Source organism: Orycteropus afer, unplaced genomic scaffold (genome assembly GCF_000298275.1).
Source record: "Orycteropus afer afer isolate SDZICR_OR568_19922 unplaced genomic scaffold, OryAfe1.0 scaffold00023, whole genome shotgun sequence".
NCBI classification, from domain to species: Eukaryota; Metazoa; Chordata; class Mammalia; order Tubulidentata; family Orycteropodidae; genus Orycteropus; species Orycteropus afer.
The window spans coordinates 10,111,535-10,131,281 of record NW_006921610.1 but is presented as its reverse complement, the minus strand read 5'-3'; the positions used below and the strand labels follow the sequence as shown (position 1 = coordinate 10,131,281).

The 19,747-nt window shown below is 36.3% G+C and overlaps 1 protein-coding gene across 1 annotated transcript in view; it reads left to right on the top strand.

Moving 5' to 3' along the window:
• The window catches only part of MBD5 (methyl-CpG binding domain protein 5), a 92,945-nt gene that overhangs the window by 39,172 nt on the left and 34,026 nt on the right, over positions 1–19,747 (top strand). The window contains exon 9 of the mRNA XM_042783656.1: positions 14,140–14,213. Within this exon, the coding sequence (XP_042639590.1) occupies positions 14,140–14,213 (74 nt within the window). The remainder of the gene's footprint in view (positions 1–14,139; positions 14,214–19,747) is intronic.

The window sequence follows — 19,747 nt, the reverse complement described above, 5'->3', positions numbered from 1 at the left end:
GATTTCACCACTTAGGGTATTGTGGTAATTTAACCTTAATTATTATTTATCTGTGGATCCTATTATCCATGAAAAAAAGAGTTTACTAATGAGATTGAAGCTAAAAGGATTATGAGGAATGTATTTAATGTATGAATTAGTTCATAACTGGCACATACAAATTGGCATATATGATTATGAGTTAATATTAGCTGTTAATTTCAAATAGGAGCACTGCTCTGAAACATTTTTGAAGCACTCAATTTGCTAAGTGAACTTGAAAGCACACCTTCCCAGTGTTTTTAAAACTGTTACAAGCTCAGACTTTTATCCTCTACCTTCCAGCCTCCCCTCTGAATGATATTAATATGTGTCAGAATAGAACTGTGCTCCATAGGGTTTTTTTCTGAGCTCTTTCTTCTGAGTTGCCTCTACATGGGTTTGAACTGCCACCCTTATAGTTAATAGCCCAACACTTAACCATTTGTGCCATCCAAGGACTTCTCTGGGAGTTATATGGAATATTTTGCTGAAGTAGACTATATATTATTATTTCACTGTCAAAGCCACAACACAAGAGGATGGTAGTGTATGCCCTGTATTATACCCTTTAGGCAGTGGTGTCTCCTTACTTAGCTTTTCTTTTGGTTTCCAGTTTGCAATGAAGTATGTTCCAGGAGATATTTCTACTTGTTCTAATATTTGGTGCAACTTTCTCTCTGAACCATGAATGCTTTATAGTTTAGTGGCCAAGAATAAGACCTGTACTGTGCTCCAGCACATACTCATGGCCAGTTAATATGTACTTACAGATCTTGGTGCAGTATTAGAAAATTTTTAGAAAGGAAAGTGGCTACCTTGCCATTAAACCTACAAACTATAATGTACAAACAAAACATTTCAAACTTCATCTTGAGGGGAAAGGGATATATTTATGTACTTACTTCAATAATTATTTAAAAATTGGAAAAATGCTTTTGTTTTCTAAAATATATTTTATAATTGTCATATGCCATCTTTGATATTATATTAACTAGCCTAAAAGTGTTGCCTCTCAAGTAATAATCACAAAATGAAATTCTCCAATTAATCAAGAAGATTTAACAGTCATATATATATATATTATATATATATATAATATATATGTGTGTGTGTTTATCCAGTTTTTCTTTTAAATAGTTTTTTTAATAGTTTATTTTTTAAAATAGTTTTTAAAAATATTATAAGCTTGGACTTTCATCCTGTACCTTCCAGCCTGGATATATCCAGTTGGATATGTATATCCAACATCAGAGCACCTAAACATATAAATATAAAGCAAACACTGATAGAATTGAAGGGAAAAATTGATAGTACTACAATAATAGTTAAAGCCTTCAATACACCATTTTCAGTATTGGATAGAATATCCAGAAAGTAGATCAGCCAGCAAACACAGGACCTGAACAACACTATAAACCAACTAGAGTTAACAGACATATATAGAAAACACTGCACCCCAAAACAACACAATATACATTCTACTTCAGTACACATGAATCATTCTCCAGGATGAACTACATATGAAGTCACAAAAGAAGTCTTGATAAATTTAAAAAGACTGAAATCATACAAAGTATTTTCTCTGACCACAGCAGAGTGAAGCTAGACATCGATAACCAAAAAAAAAACTATAAAATACACAAGCAAATGGAAATGAAACAACACACTGTTAAACTACCAGTGGGTCAAGGAAGAAATCACAAATTTCTTAGAGCCAAATGAAAATGAAAGCACAGCTTACCAAAACTTATGAGATGCAACAAAGGCAGTACTCAGAGGGAAACATAGCAACAAATATCTACATGAAAAAAGAAGAAAGATCACAAATTAACAGCCTACCTCAACAACACAGGAACAAGAAAGGGAAGAGCAAACTATGCCTGTAACTACCAGAAGAAAGGAAACAACAAAGATCAGAGAATAAATCAATAAAATAGAAGACATAAAAATAATAGAACCAATAAAACCAGAAGTTGGTTCTCTGAAAAGATCAATAAAATTAATAAACCTGTAGCTAGTCTGGCAAAAAAAAAAAAAAAAAAACAGAAAAGAAAAGATGCAGATAATCAGAGTAAAAAAAAAAAAAAAGAAAGAGGCAACATTACAATTGACCCAATAGAAAGAGAATTATGATAGAATATTATGAACAACTATATGGCACCAAACTGGATAACCTTAATCACTTGGATGCATTTTTAGAAGCACACAACCTACTAAAACTAACTCAAGAGGAAATAGAAAGTCTCAGCAGACCCACAACAAGTGAAAAGATTGAATCAGTGATCAAACACCTCCCAAAAAACAAAGTTCTGGACCAGATGGCTTCACTGGGGAATTCTACCAAGCATGTAGAAAAGAACTGACAATTCTTAAAAATTTGAGAAGGAAGGAATTCTCCCTAATTCATTCTCTGAAGCAACTATAACCCTGATACCCAAACCAGGCAAAGAAATCTCAGAAAAAGAAAACTACAAGCCAGTATCTCTTATGAATGTAGATGCAAAAATGCTCAACAAAATACTCTTGTACAGAATCCATCAACATATTAAAAAAGTCATACACCATGACGAAGTGAGATTCATTCCAGGAATGCAGGAATGGTTTAACATCAGAAAATCAATCAATATAATACACCACATCAATTGAACAAAGGAAAATAACCACATGATTATCTTTGTGGATGAAGAAAGAGCAATTGTTAAAAATCCAGCACCCTTTCTTGATGAAAACCTACAAGAAGATTGGAATAGAAGGGAAGTTTTTCATTATGATTCAGGGCACACATGAAAAACCAAAAGCCAACGTTACACTCCATGGAGAAAGACAGAAGTTTCTCCTTGAAATCATGAGCAAGACAAGGATGCCTGCTCTCACCACTTCTGTTCAATATTGTTTTAGAAGTCCTAGCCAGAGCAATAAGACAAGAAAAAGAAATAAAAAGTATCCAGAGTGGAAAGGAAGAAATAAAATTATCTCAATTCATGGATGATATGATCCTGTATATAAAAAGTCCCAAAAAGTCCACAGAAAACTTCCAGAGCTAATAGAAGAATTTTTCAAAGTTGCAGGTTACAAGGTCAACAAGTAAAAATAAGATAGGTCTCTTATGAGAAATCTGAAAGGGAAATTAGGAAAACAATTCCATTTAGAATAACATCTAAGAGAATAAAATACATGGGAATAAAATTAGCCAAGAACATTAACAACTTAAACAATGAGATCTATAAAACACTGCTGAAAGAGACTAAAAAGTTAAATATATGCAAAGATATTCCATGTTCATGAATTGGAAGACTTAATCTTGTTAAGATGTCACTACTACCCAAAACAATTTATCGATTCAGTGCAATCCTGATCCTTATTCTAACAGCCTTCTTTACCGAAATACAAAAACAAGTCTTCAGTTTTATATGGAAAGGCAATAGACCCTGAATAGCTAAAGCAACGTAGAACAAAGTAGGACTCCTACTTCCTGATTTTAAAACATACTGTACAGCTACTAAAGAAAACCAGAATCCTCACAACTGGACCAATATGCAACATCATGATAAATGGAGAAAAGTTTGAAGTTGTAAACTCACTAAAAACACAAAAGTTGTCAAGGATTTCATTTTACTTGGTTGATCCATAATCAACACTCATGGAAGCAAAACCAAAAACCAAACCCACTGCCATTGATTCCATTCTAACTCCTAGCAACTGTGGTAGTTAAGGTTGTGTGTCAGCTTGGCTGGGCCTGGTTTTGAGTGGCAGGGCAGCTGGATGTAGTTATTTCCCATGATGAGACAGTAATCAACTCCATGGTTGAGTCTGCATTGAACAGCTAAGTAGCCTTAGGGATGTGGTCTGCTTCCAGTATATAAGAAGAAGCTTTGAGAAAAGTCTGTAGATTTTTGACACTCTTGGACACTGCATGTAGATGAGTCTCCATTCAGCAGCCTTCCATGTTGTCTGCTGATCTTGAGACTATTTCTGGACTTGGACTAGTGGCCTGCTGTGTTGCTTAATAGTCTTAGGACTACACCATTTTAATTGTTGATTTTGGGTTTGTCAGCCTCAGCAGCTACCTGAGTTAAGAAATACCTCCAGCTTCAGTGGGCCAGGAGCAAGCAGCAGAGCTGAAGCCCAAGGTCAAGGGGCCTTCACCCACCCCCTAGAACTAGCAATTTGAACTCAGACTTCTAGCTTCCTAAACTGTAAGAGAACAGTTTGTTGCAGTCATCAACTTGTGATATTTCTATTATACCAGAACTAGAGAACCAAAATCCTAAAGGCAATCCTAAAGGACAGAACATTACTGCCCCATAGGGTTTCCAAGGCTGTAATCTTTACAGAAGCAGACTGCCTCATCTTTCTCCCACAGAGTGGCTGGTGGATTTGAACCATTGACCTTTTGATTAGCAGCCAAATGCCTTAACCATTGCACCACCAGAGCTCCTTGGAAGCAACAGTCAGGATATCAAATGATGTATTGCCTTGGGCAAATCTGCTGCAAAAGACCTCCCTAAAGAGTTTAAGAACAAAGATGTCACTTTGAAGACTAAGGCATGCCTAACCCAAGCCATGGTGTTTTCAATAGCCTCATATGAAAGCTGGACAATAAATAAGGAAGACTATAGAAGAACTGATGCCTTTGAATTTTGGTGTTGGCAAAGAATATTGAATGTCCAATGGAATGCTAGAAAAATGAACAAGTCTGTCTTGGAGGAAATACACCCAGAATGCTCCTTAGAAGCAAAAATGGCCAGGTTTTGTCTCTCATGCTTTAGTCATATTGCAAAAGGGACCAATTCTTGGAGAAGGATATCATGTTTAGTAAAGTGAAGGTCAGCAAAAAAGAGGAAGCCCCTCAATGAAATGGATTGACACAGTGGCTGTGATGATGGGTTCAAACATAGCAATGATTGTGAGAATGGCACAGGACCAGACATTGTTTTCACTCTGTTATACATAGAGTTGCTATGAGTTTGAACCACTTCGATGGCACCTAACAACAACAAGTACAGCTTGGTACTTGTATAACTATGGACACATAAATCAATGAAATAGAATTGAGAGTCCAGAAATAAACCCACACATCTGTGGTTCAGCTGATTTTTTGACAAGGGTGCTAAGTCCATTCAATGGAGAAAGAAGAGGCTCTTCAATAAATGGTACTGGGAAATTGGATTCCACATGCAGACAAATGAAACAGGATCCTTGCCTCACACTGTACACAAAAACAAATTCAAAATTAATTAAGATCCTAAATGTGCAGACTGAAACCATAAAGTTCTTAGAAGAACATGCAGGGGGAGTACTGTGAGCCTAGCTTTCAACAATGGATCATCTAATATAGGAACAAAAGCACAAACAGCAAGAGACAGAATAAATAAATGGTACCTCATAAAAATGAAAAACTTTTGTTCATCAAAGACTTTACCAAAAAAGTGAAAAGAGACACTACCAACTGGGAGAATGTCTTTGGAAACCATCTGTCCTACAAGAATCTAATAACCAAAACATATATAAAACTTTGAGAACTTAGTCATAAAATGGGCAAAGGACTTGAATAGACATTTCACCAAAGAGGATATTTAAATGGCCACCAAAGATGCAAAACACTGTTCATCATTAGCCATCTGAAAGATGTAAATCAAAACTACAATGAGATGCTATTACACTCTTACTAAGATGAGTTAAATGGAAAAAAATTAAAATACAAATGTTGACAAGGATTGCAATCCTTATCCATTGCTGATGAGAATGCAAAATGGTACAGCTGCTATTGAAAACAGTATGGTGATTTCTCAATAAACTAAAAACAGAGCTACCATATGAACCAGCAATTCCACTCCTAGGTATATACCCAAAAGACTTGAAAGCAAATATTCAAAAAGAGACTTGTACATCAGTGTTCATTTGCAGCACTATTCACAATAGCCAAAAGGGGAAACAACTCAAGAGCCCATCACCAGATTAATGGATAAACAAAATGTGGTACATACATGCAATGTAATACTACTCAGCTAGTAGGAGAAATGAAGCCTTGCTACAATATGGATGGAGCTTGAAGACATTATACTGAGTAAAACAGGCCAATCACAAAAGGACAAATATGGTATGACCTCACTTATATAGAAAGACAAGAAAGGCCAAATGTGTAGAGACCAAAGTTTATTAGTGTTTCCCACATGTGGGAGGAAGGGGGAAAGGGAAGGTTAACATTGATGGAAAAATCACATTGATTAAGGGTAGGGTTGCACAGACAATTATTGTAATTGCTGTCAATAAGTTGTACACCTATAAAAAGTTGAATTGGCAAAAATTGTGTGATAGATATATTTACCAAGAAAAAAAAAAGTAGCTATTTAGGCTGCTTTGCACAACCAATCACCTTATGGGATTTGGTTCTTCGGTTTGGAGGTTTAGAGTCATGGTTTCGTGGGCATCCCAATCAATTAACTTAATAACATGTTTAGTGCTTCTATTCTACCTCCTACTTTGTTGCATAGTGCCTGAAGTCTTAAAAGCTTGCAGGTGGCCATCCAAGGCACAATTGGTCTCTATTCATCTGGAACAACAGAGGAAGAAGGAGGGTCAGAAAAAGGAGGAAGATAGGCAATGTGTGACTAATTGCCTCATGAACAACTACCTCATTTTCCATGAAACCAGAAAATCTGCATAGTGCCTGGCTACGTTTAATGAACATTTAGTCAAAGAGTCTATAGATCAAAATCCTGATCAAAAGGAGGAACGTATAGAACAGAATTTCAAATTCTCATGGACTCTTGACATTCTGGAGCCAGAGAGGATAGATGAACCCCTGAAACTATTGCCTGGAGATAATCTTTAAACCAAAAATATCCCCCAAAGTCTTCTTAAAACCAAATAATAGATTAGTTTAGCTAGTAAAAACAAAGGTCTGCCTTGAGAATTATGCTCTTTTAAGAGCTATCTATGTGGGATCAAAGTGAAAAGCAGCATCTCAAAAGATCAGATAGGAACTTTAGGGAAGAGTGGGTTTATGTTAAAGAGAGAAAGGAACAACACAGAAAAGGTGTGAGAATGGTTGACAATTCAAAGAATGTAATCAGTGTCATTGAACTGTACATGTAAAAACTGTTGAATTGTGTATGTTTTGTGTATATTCTCAACAATAACAAAATTAATAAAATTTAAAGAAAAAAATGAAACTCTTATTTTTTCTGGGTAGGCCATTTTTATTCTGTTTGAACATTGTCCCATTGGTCTTTCTATTTCATTGCTTTTTTCACTTGAGGTATTCAGACCCAAGTTGGATGTAGGAAAGAATTTACTACTAGAGTGGTTCCAAAATGTTTCCTTTTAATGAAATGTTTGTTGTTGTTGGGCAAATAGAGACATCTCCTGATTACCAAGAAAAGTTCTATATTTAGGTTTAATACCACTTGATAAATGAAGACATGTTTTTAAAAGCATTAGTGTGTGGGATACTTTCTCTTCAGAGTCATATTTTGACTTTTTTCTTCAGTTATATTTTGCAGGTAAAGATAAAAATAATTCTCTGAATATTCATTGAATGCAGACAAAACCTCATCATTATTGAAACTCATAACCAAATCTATTTTAAAGTTTTATGTTTTCTGTATGTCAGGTCAGCATCATATGCACACAGGTTTTAATAGTGTGGAGCATAACCAGAGACAGCTTACCTAGCATTCTGATCATGTGTAACTAAAAAATTGAACCTGGGTACTAAATTTGGGATGTGTTTACTCCTGTGTTATTTAAAGATTTTACTTTGAAGAAATTCTTTCTGTGCTTGATTATCATTGTTTGTATTCTTTGCTACCATAATCCTCTGTTGAAAGTGTTCTTTGTGTGTTCTCTTGGCTTTATGTATTTTTTTAACTACTGTTGAACATGAAGCCTTTTCTCTGTACCCAGTCAATATCCACAATGTCTGGGCTGTGTGTTTTAGTTGATGATGTGGCAGGGACAGTCAATGGTCTGTTAGCAATAGAATCTCCTTGAAAAGGAGCAAAATAGACTACTTTTTGAAAACAAATAAGATAAAATTCAGGCTAACAAAGTCAGTGCCCAGTAAAAATTAGAAAAATAATAAAAATGAAGAACTAGGTAAGACTAAAAATGTGAGTATTTTTAAAGAAATATTGGAAAAAATAAAAGAGAGAAATCTAAGTAAAAAGAAGAAAAACTCAGGTAAGATTATAAACTTTACTGTAGCAAATTGTGGTGTGTTGTCAACTTTTCTTTCCTGAGCATCATTAAAGAAGGAGATCTATCTCCACAGCGGTAACTGAGACCCAGTACAGAGCTCATGGGTGTATCAGGACAGTTTTCATATGGATAGTAGCAAATAGAATCTCATACCAGAGGCAAATACATGCTTCTGTTACATAAACTTGTAAACAGTGTTCCTTTAGAAATATGAGTTTGTCTGAAACATTTAATTCTATGTATGTGTTGGGGATCAATGTGAAATTTGTCATCAGTTTAAAATAGATTCACCTTAGTACTATTGTAGCATAGTTCTCTAGCATGTAAAAACCCCTATCCAGAGTGAAAAGGAAAGGAAGCTCAAGGAAGTGCCTCAAATAGTGCCACTGACTAAACCTGTAATGTGTGATTCGTTCATCTGAACTACACTGGCTCATTTAAGGAATTTTTCCATGAATATTATTATTGGAAAATTAGGTTCATTCTTCCTATCACAGGTGAGTCAACTTTTTGTCTGTTTATTGTATATCATTAATTCTCATTCTTTAAAAACTATTAAAATATTGTACTTAACAGGACATTTTCAGTTTGAAGATGTTATTTTAAAAACATAACTATTTACTATTATTTTAATATTTACTATTTAATAAATATTTGATCATAATGAACCTAATAAATGCCTCATATTTGCTTATTACTTCAGAGCAAAATTTCCCAAACTTCAGCTAAAGCTGCATACCACCTACATCATTATTTACTTCAATTTTTTAAGAATTTATTTCTTTATTCACTCAACAGATACTTAATTGGGCACATATTATGTACTAGGCACTATTGAAACCACTTTTCCAATTTAAATAACTTCTTCTGCCGTATTCTAAGGTATGTTGTTGTTGTTATGCGCCGTCAAGTCGGACCCGACTCATAGCGACCCCTCCTTGGGTTGCCGAGGCAGTGTGACTATGGAAGTAGATTGCCCAACCTTCCTTCTGAGGAGTGGCTGGTGGGTTTGAACCACCAGCCTTCTGGTTAGCAGTCAAGTGCCTTAGGCAGTATGCTACCAGAGCTCTATATGGAAAATAATAGCTATTTTTGTTATCTGTATTTTTATTTGTTATTAGTTGTGTTTTTCTTATATAAATTTTTATGAATATATAACTATTAAAAATGTTTAAAAGTTTGTCCATGTTCCACCTAAAATAATTTTTTACATGCTACCACTGGGAGTCCTAAGGCACTTACTTGACTGCTAATCAGAAGGCTGGCGGTTCAAACCCACCAGTCACTCCTCGGAAGGAAGGTTGGGCAATCTACTTCCATAGTGATACTGCCTTGGAAACCCAAGGAGGGGTCGCTATGAGTCAGGTCCTACTCAACGGCACATAACAACAACAACAACACTGGTACTATGGGAAAGACTGCTTTGCTATTTATAAAGCACCTTCATGTTCATTGTCTTTTTGGATCCTGTCAATAACCCTTAAAGATGTGCATACTCATCCCCATTTTACAGATGAGAACACTGAAGTAAAGTGGCATTCCTAATGACACAAATCATAGGCAATTAAGCCAGGACCCAGCCTTGGTCTTCCAAGTTTAATATTCTTTCCATTGCCCAACAGGAGCTGGTGACATTGTAGAAATGGAATGGGGATGTGAGAAAGAAAGTGGGAGCTTTGGGGCAGCTGCCTTATCTGTTACAAAATGTGTACTGTGGCTTGTGCTCCATCTTTTGACCTTTGTATGGCAGCTTTGCCTTAGCACTAAGCAGCAGCAAAGTAATCAACGAGGGAGATGTTATCAGGATTAAAGCCTGCAGAGGATCTTGACATCACCCCTAGTTAACTGGCTCTATTCAAAAGTGATCTAGCATCATTGATTCGAGTATTGCTAATATGTATTGTACTTTACTTTCAGAGAGTCGTTTTGGTTTCTGAAAAGTTTTTGCCTCCTCTTGTCATATGTAATATTCTTAAATTAACATCTGACACACGCTGCATGCTACTATGCTGACCCCAAATCAAGCTTAGTTAAATTATCAAATGTTTAATATGTGTTTTGGAAATAAAATAAGCAACTAGATTCAGACTTGTTCAGAAAAACTCTGAATTCTCCACCATATAATATGTGTAGCCTTATGGGTATGTTTTTAACCCTTCTGGACAGACTAGAAAGCTTCTTATGTTGAAGAATTGTTATATCTAGAAAATTTGAATGAGTAAAGGAAGGGTCTTAAGAGTCTCAAGATATTCAACGTATGTGTATATTTATATATGAGGTAATATACAAACTATAAATACATATACATTTTAGGTAACTTTTTATAATTTTTAAATGATATGTATAAAGCAGTATACTGTGATGGTCATTACTATTATCATTTTCATTATTAGAATGAGAATATGCAGGCAGATAATGAGTAAAGATAAATGATAAAGTTCTCTCCCAGTTTCTCACCCAGATAGCAATTAAATAATTTATGGAACTCCTGGCTTGTGAGTGTACAAGTATACAAGATTATAGATAAAAGCATTAAGTATCTTAAATTACTTGCTCTTTCGGTGGAAGTTTTATAAAAATATTAGTATGTGTGTTTAACCTTCTTCATGTTACATTTATGTATTTGATTTCCTAGTACTTTCTTGATTTACAGGTTAGCGAAGTAATTTACATGGAAATGTTCATTAAATCATTAAGTATGATTTCTATCTGACTAGAAGTTGAATTTATTTTTTTCTTTCAGTCTACCTTTTTTTTTTTTTCTTTTTGGTATCTTTAAAGACTATTGCTCAAATATATGAATATTTCCCGAGAACCAACATACACTTTTCATATATTACATTTCACAACACAGTATTCTGAAACATAATAAAACCAAATATATATGATCTTGTTATACCAGAAATATATTGTGTACCTTATTTATATTAGGTCTCAAAACACCATTGTTCCTTTTTCTTCAAGGTCATTGAATTCCTTATAAATAATCCTTTATAAGTAATATTCTGAGGGTGTAAGAGTTTTAGAGTCAGATATAAATGATGAAATCATGTTAGAGAATTACTTCAGAAAAATCACTGGAAATTATCCAAGCTTGTTTGTAGACACTGGTTGCTTTTACTTAAAAAAAAAAATTAGAAGATAATGTTGCCCAAATTATTATCTAAATTTCTGAAAAATATGCTTGACTTAAAATAGTTTGATCTAGTTTTTTAGTGTATGTGTATGCACATAACACATTTCATAAGAGAGAGACGGCCCCGGACCAAAAGCTCCGTCTTTCCTTCTTTGCTTCCGCATTGCATTTCTACAATGTCACCAGCTCCGGTTGCTGACCAGTAGTGTGATGGAAGAACACTAAACTTAGAAGATCATAACTGCCTAGGATTTGTGTGTCATTAGGAATGCCACTTTGCTTTGCTGTAGTGCTCTCATCTGTAAAATGGGTATGATTATGCACATCTTTAAGGGTTGTTGACAGGATCCCAAAAGACAATGAACATGAAGGTGCTTTATAAATGCCAAAGCAGTTTTTCTCAAAATGTTAGTGGTAGTGGTAGGGTGTGTGTCCCTGTGTATGTGTTGATGACTATATTTCAATGTATGTTGTTGGTGATGTGATGAGGAGAGGTTGAACACTTTAAAGTGAGACCTGAATTTTAATTCTGGCCATGTTACTGAAGCTCACTGAGTCACATTTGTAAAATAATAAAAATAATGTTAGTTATATTAAATGATAAAACAGGGTCATTTACATAAGAAATGTTTTTACTGTCCCTTTTCGTCCTCATCTCAATAAAAAAAATCAAAGACTTAAAAAGTAGTCCTTTTTAAAATTAAAACCCATGGAATAAGTTGACATTATAGTGTCTTGCTTTGATTCATTGTGGATCTGCATGCTTGTATCGATCCCTTTTCAGGTCTCTTATTAAATTACATGTGGGCCCTATTTTTGTCTAATACAAGTTTTGTTATAGGAGAGTTTCCTTCCTACTCTCAAGAAAGTCATTTAAATATAAGTGGAATTAGCTATAGATTACATAAATTTAAATATAAGTGGAATTAGCTATAGATTACATAAATGAAATTGTGCGAAACATCTGTCATACTCCTTTCTTGTGAGTGAATACAAGATGGAATTTCATTTCTAACATATCTGAAAATGGATCCTGACACGTTGTTTTTTTTTAAACAACACATGGATACATTCAGTGTATTTAAGCTTTTCCAGTCCAATAGGGCACTTTTCTCCATGGCTCATATTGTAAATTAGTAGTGGAGTTTTATTACAACAAAATTATCTCTTGTTCTGGCACACAGTGGGTTGAGTATCCTCCATGAATTTGTGTATATATTTTGATCCTTTAGGACAAAAAATCATGAGAAGGAAATTTTTCCCATTATTTAGCTGTTTTTCTCAATGAATAACTAGAAATGCCATTTTTAGACTTGATCATGGAAGCCCTTTGTTAATCATACTGTATACTAGATTTGAAGGGGCCAAACAATAAATGATATTCATGAATCAGTCCAGAAGAATTAAAGACAAAAGTTGATAAATTTCTTTCTTATTAGTGTTTATTTACTTACTCATGAGGCATTGGGGCCTTTCAATTTTTATATAAAAATTACTTGAGGTGGGGGGGGAATTGGGAGACAGGATTCCTGGGGACTTGGTTTGAAGCTGTGTTTGCACAGCAAGCAACACTGTTTTTACTTAGGTTTTTTTTTTAACAGATCAATAAAAATAGCAATGTTTTTCTAAAGGTATTTTTTATTCACAAGTCATGTACAAATTTTTCTATTTATTGTTTCTTAGGGGGTGACTTCAGGAACAACAGTAGAGATTATTGGGCTGGTAGAGGGGGCTGCTATGAGTGGAAATTGACTCACCAGCAATTGGTTTAGAGGGGGCAAAGGGTTTGACCTTACTCCCATCTCCCAGTTACCACGTAGTGGCCACACGGTTAGAAGGTATCAGTCTTCACACAATCTGGGAGTGATAAAGCAAGGCAGTGAAGAGGCCACACCCCCTTAAGGTGCAGTCACACCCTTGTCCTATATCAGTTAGGATTATGTGTGACTATTGCCCCACTTGTTTTGTGTTCTTTGCAGAGCCTGATGCACACAAGGTAATAATAGTTGCCCTGTGCTAGGTTACTCTGGTGGCATAGTGCCTAAGAAATTTGACTGCTAACCAGAAGGCTGGTGGTTCAAACCCACCAACCATTCCTCGGAAAGAAGGTTGGGCAATATACTTTCGTAGTGATAACTGCCTCAGAAACCCAAGGAGGGGTCACTATGAGTTTAATCCGACTCCACGGCAGTGAGTTTGGTTTGGTTTGGTGCTGGGTTACATGGTCATTGTGATTGGGCGTATTTTAATTCTCAAAATAATTCTAGCAGAAAGGTAGGTATTGTTGTCCTCATTTTAAAGAGGAGGAAACTGAGGCTCAGAAAATTTAAGTGTTTTTCTTGTGCCAGGAAGTGAGGAGGAGAATTCAAATTCAGACCCACTGTCTCCAAAGCCCACACCCTTCACTAACCACTGCTTTGTCCTCCCCTGATGGAATACAGATTTGCGGTTGCTGAGCATCGGGCAGTGGAGAAAGCAAGCCAGGATCTCTGAGGTATAAGAGATGCTGAGGTTGTCTAAATTTCAGGTTATTTTTTCCAGACATGATTTTCAAAATGTTGAAAATTTCAAATGCAAATGGTCTTCCATTTCCATTGATGTTGCAGCCTGGAGCCATGGAGTCAACGTCTGATTGAACGAAGACAGAAATTTGACAGGGCAGTGAAAATTAAGCCTCCTCACTCCCAATGCAGCACCTGCTTGAACAGCAGGAAAGTAAAAGCAGTGTTTAACAATTTCAGGTCTGGGTAATGTGGTTTGGTCTTCATACCTTCACTTAGGTGGAGCCCGAGAAGTTGAAGACACTAACAGAAGGTTTGGAAGCCTACAGCCGAGCCCGGAAAAGGAACAGAAAGTAAGCCCCGCTTATTTTTCATTTTTGTTTTTCAAGGACATAAATGACTGGTTTTCCTTCAAAAGGATAATGAAATCTCAGTGATTTTGTCCATCATACAGCCTGCCTAAGTACAGTTTAATAGTTATTACTAAAGAAGACCATTATACACAAGCAGAATTAGCTATTACAGAAAATATTTTCTTTACGATTTGTTCATATTCTATGTGGGATTTACTTCTTCAACTCTTTCCTCACTCCCTCCATCTCCATCCCTCTCACTGAGAAAGAAAATATGATTTATATTCACAATGTGTAGCAATTAAATAGTTTGGGGAAGTATAATAAAAGTCTATCCATTTGCTGCTCAAATACTTTGGGGAGAAATATACCACCACCACCCCCATACACAAGTGAATAAGTATGGCAGTTTTATTTATCATAATTATTATTTCATATTAAGAGAGAATGACAAATAGACTTCTGTATATGTGCAAAGACATTATTTAATATATAATGGACATACCCTTTCACTTGCTATAATTCATATTATCAAACAACCAAGAATTGCATATTAATTAATTTTAGTCACATATAAAATGGTCCTCACATTTCCCCAAAACATTAGTATATAAGCTTAATCGTTTTGTATCTTACCATCTTTATTTTTTTTTATTGTGATTTGGGTGAAACTTTACAGAGCAAATTGGTTTTCCATTCAACATGCATGCACATTTTGCTTTGTGACATTCATTGCAGTGGCTACAATATAACAGCATTCTTCCCACTTCCTCCTTTTGTTTACCATTTCCCTTCATCCTTCTTTCCTATCTCTTGATGCCTTCTTAGCTTTATCCCTGGGCACATACTGTCTTATTGATCTCATATGGTTGATTTTTCTAATGAGTGCGTACTTCCTGGTATTATTATTGTTCATCTTATAGGCCTATCGTTTAGCTGAAAGTTGAGCCACAGGGGTTGAGTTCAGTTCCTGGTTTAAAGGGTGTCTAAGGGCCATATTCTCAGGGGGTTCCACCAGTCTTCATCAGGTGAGTAAGTCTGGTCTTTTTTTTTTTTTTTTTTTAATGATTTTGAGTTTTGTTCCACATTTTTCTCCCACTCTATCTAGGACCTGCTATTGTGATCCCTTTCAGAGCAGTCAGCAGTGATAGCCATGCACCATCTAATTCTTCTGGTGACAGGGTTGTGCAGGCTGGGGCTCATGAGGTCCATTAGGTCTTTGGATTGTTTCCTTGAGTCTTTGATTTTTTGCACTCCTTTTTGCTCCAAATGGGGAGAAACTAATAGTTGCAGCTTAGATGGCCACTCACAAGCTTTTAAGACCTCAGTCACTATTCACCAAAGTAGGATGTAGAATATTGTCTTTGTGGACTGTGTTATGCCAATTGACCTTTGTGTGGCCCACGACTATGGTTCTGAGCCCCCATACCCAGTGACTCATTCCATTAAGGTATTTGGTTATAACTAAGAAGTTTTCATAACTTTGCCCCCTATATGCTCTACTATATCCATGTATATATTTGTAGCACACATAAATATATGTGTAGAGATGTCCTCTGTCAAATTCATGGGTGTAATCCCATTCGCCTTCTCACCTCTTTCCAGCTGGAGTGTCTATGTATCTACTCATCAATTATTGTAGGATTGTGTATGTATTCACCTTTGTTGCCTTTAACTCTTATACTTCTCCCTGTGTCTTCCACTGCCTTGATCATTTTGTCCTGGCCTCTCCTTTATTGTATATTGCCCTTCCCTTCACCCAGCTTAATACACTTCTACCCTCTATCCTTTCCCCTCCCAGCCCTGGTAAGAATGATTCTTTCTCTGTGTAAACCTTTTCTTGGATTTTTACAGTAGTGGTATCATATGGTATTTGTCCTTTTGTGATTGACTAATTTCACTCAGCTTAATGTCCTCTAGGTTCATCCATGTTGTGAGGTGTTTCACAGATTCATCATTATTCTTTAATTTTATAAAGTATGCCATTGTGTCATAGTTTGTTTATCCATCTTCCATTGCTAGGCACTTAGCTTGTTTCTACCTTTTTGCTATTGTGAATAATGTGATGAAAATAGATATGCATAAATACATTCATAACATGGCTCTTATTTCTCTAGGATATATACCTAATACTGGGATTGCTGGCTCATATGGTATTTCTGTTTCCAACTTTTTAAGGATGCAGCATACCACCTTCCATAGTGGTTGTACCATTTTACAGTCTTACTAGCAGTGTATGAAAGTTCCAGTCTCTCCACACCCTCACCAGCATTTGCTGTTTTCTGTTTTCTTGAACTTTGCTATTAATGCTGGTGTGAGATGCTATCTCATTGTTATTTTGATTTGCATCTTTCTAGATGCTCTGATAGGAGCTCTGGTAGCATAGTGCCTAAGGCACTTGACTGCTAACCAGAAGGCCAGTGGTTCAAACCCACCAGCCACTCCTCGGAAGGAAGGTTGGACAATCTACTTCCATAGTGATACCACCTCGGAAACCCAAGGAGGGGTCGCTATGAGTCAGGGCCGACTCGACGGCACATAACAACAACAACAGATGCTCTGATGGCTCACTAGTTAAGGTATTCGCCTACTAGCCAAAAGGTGAGCAGTTTGAACCCTCCAGCCGCTACATAGGAGAAAGATGAGGCAGTCTGGTTCCGTAAAGATTTGCAGTGTTGGAAACCACATGGGGCAGTTCTGCTCTGTCATATAGGGCTACTATGAGTTGGAATCTACTCAAAGGCAGTGGGTTTGGATTTTGCTTTAATGTTTAATGATTGCAATCATTTCTTCATGTGTTTGTTATCTGCCTAAAGGTCTACTTCGGTGAAATGTCTGTTCATGTCCTATACCCATTTTCAAATTGTATTGTTTGTCTTTTTGTTATTGAGGTGCTGAAGTTTTCTTTAAATTTTAGAGATGAACCCATTGAATGATATGTCATTCAAAATTTACTTCCCAGTCTGTAGGTTCTGTTTTTATTCTTTTCCTGAACTCTTCTCATGCACTCCAGTGTTTCGTTTTTGGAGGTCATAGTTGTCTAGTTTGTCTTCTGCTCTTTCTGCATTTTTAGTTATTGTATTTATGACATGTATTGGGGCCCCTGAGTTTGCTCATACACAAGTTGAAATTGAAGCTGAAAAAGTTAAAACTAGCCCAAGAGAGCCAAAATTCAACCTTGATTATATCCCACCTGAATTAAGAGACCATCTCAAGGATAGATTTGATGCATTGAATGCTGATGACCAAAGCCCAGATGAGTTGTGGGATGACGGTGATGACATCATACATGAAGAAAGCAAAATGTCATCACAAAGACAATGAAGAAAGAAAATAACAAAATGGATGATGAAAGAGACTCTAAAACGTACTCTTGAATGTAGAGTAAAACCAAACCAAACCCAGTGCCATCAAGTTGATTCCAACCCATAGTGACCCCCATTGGGCTTCCAAGGTGGTAAATCTTTATGGAAGTAGATTGCCCAATCTTGCTTCCATGGAGTGGCTGGTGGGTTTGAACCACCAACCTTCTGATTAGCAGTCAGATGCCTTAGGCACTGTGCTACCAGAGCTCCTTTTAATGTAAAGTACTTAAAGCAGATGGAAAAAATAGTGAAGAGAGCTGAACAGATTTCAGAGGGTGGCCTGAAGAGAAAAAGTAAAGTATTATAATGAAATGTGCAAAGAACTGGAGTTAGAAAACCAAGAGAAGAATGTGCTTGGCATTTCTCAAGCTGAAAGTACTGAAGAAAAAATTCAAGCCTTGAGTTGCAATACTGAAGGATTCTATGGGCCAAATATTGAATAGCACAGGAAGCATCAAAGGAAGATAGAAGGAATACGCAGAGATACTATACCAAGAAGAATTGGTCAGCGTTCAACCACTTCAGGAGATAACACATGATCAAGAACCAATGGTATTGAAAGAATAAGTCCAAGCTTCCCTGAAGGCACTGGCAAAAAATAAGACTCCAGGAACTGATGGAATACTAATTGAGATGTTTCAACAGTGGAAGCAGTGCTAAAGCACTCAGTTGCCTATGCCAAGAAACTTGGAAGACAGCTTCCAGGTCATTTGACTGGAAGAGATCCATATTTGTGCTCATCCCAAAGACAGGTGTTCGAACAGAATGTGGAAAATGTCAAACAATATCATTAATATCACATGCAAGTAAAACTTTTCTGAACATAATTAAAAAATGGTTGTAGCGGTACATAGACAGGGAGGGAACTGCCAGAAATCCAAGCTAGATTCAGAAGAAAAACTGAAATGGGATATCATTGCTGATGTTACATGGATCTGGGCTGAAAGCAGAGAATACCAGAAAGATGTTTACCTGTGTTTTATTGACTACACAAAAGCATTTGACTGTGTGGATGCTCCCAAATTAGGGATAACATTGTGAAGAATGGGAATTCCAGGACATTTAATTGTGCTCATAAGGAACTTGTACATAAATCAATAAGCAGTTGTTCAAATAGAACAAGGGGATACAGCATGATTTAAAATTAGTAAAGGTGTATGTCAGGGTTGTATCATCTCACCATACTTATTCAATCTACAAGCTGAAAAAAGAACTGAGAAGTTAGGCTACATGAAGAAGAATACAGCTTCAGAATTGGAGGAAGACTCATTAACAACCTCTGATATGCAGTTGATGCAACCTTGCTTGCTGAAAATGAAGAGGACTTGGAGCACTTATTGATGAAAATCAAAGACCACAACCTCTAGTATGGATTACACCTCAACATAAAGAAAATAAAAATCCTCACAACTGGACCAATAAGCAGCATCATGGTAAATAAAGAAAAGGTTGAAGTTGTCAAGGAAGCAGCGGTCAAGAAATCACATGACATAGTGCATTGGGCAAATTTGCTGCCAAAGACCTCTTTAAAGTGTTAAAATGCAAAGATGTCACTTTGAAGACTAATATGCATCTGACCCAAACAGTGGTACCTCATGTAGGTGCAAAAGCTGGATGGTGAATAAGGATGACCAAAGAAAAATCGATGCACTGGAGTTTTGTTGTTGGTGAAGAATACTGAATATACCATGGACTGCCAGAAGAAGTAACAAATCTGTCTTCGAAGAAGTACAGCCAGAATACTCCTTAGAAGCAAGGATGGTGACACTTCACCTCTTGTACTTTGAGCATGTTGTCACGTGAGACCAGTTCCCGGAGAAGGATATCATGCTTGGTACAGTAGAGGGTCAGCAGAAAAGAGGAAGACCTTTAATAAAATGGATTGACACAGTGGCTGCAACAGTGGGTTCAAGCATAGCAGTGACTGTGAGGATGGCACAGGATGGGGCAGTGTTTTGTTCTGTGGTATATAATGTTTCTATGAGTCAGTACCAACTCAATAGCACCTAACAACACCAAGTTTGCTCCTATTTTTTCTTTGATGATCTTGATGGTTGTAGGTTTTACATTTAGGTTTTGATCCATCTTGAGTTAGTTTTTGTATGTGGTGTGAGATATGGATCCTGTTTCATTTTTCTGCAGATAGATACAATTTTTCCAGAACCATCC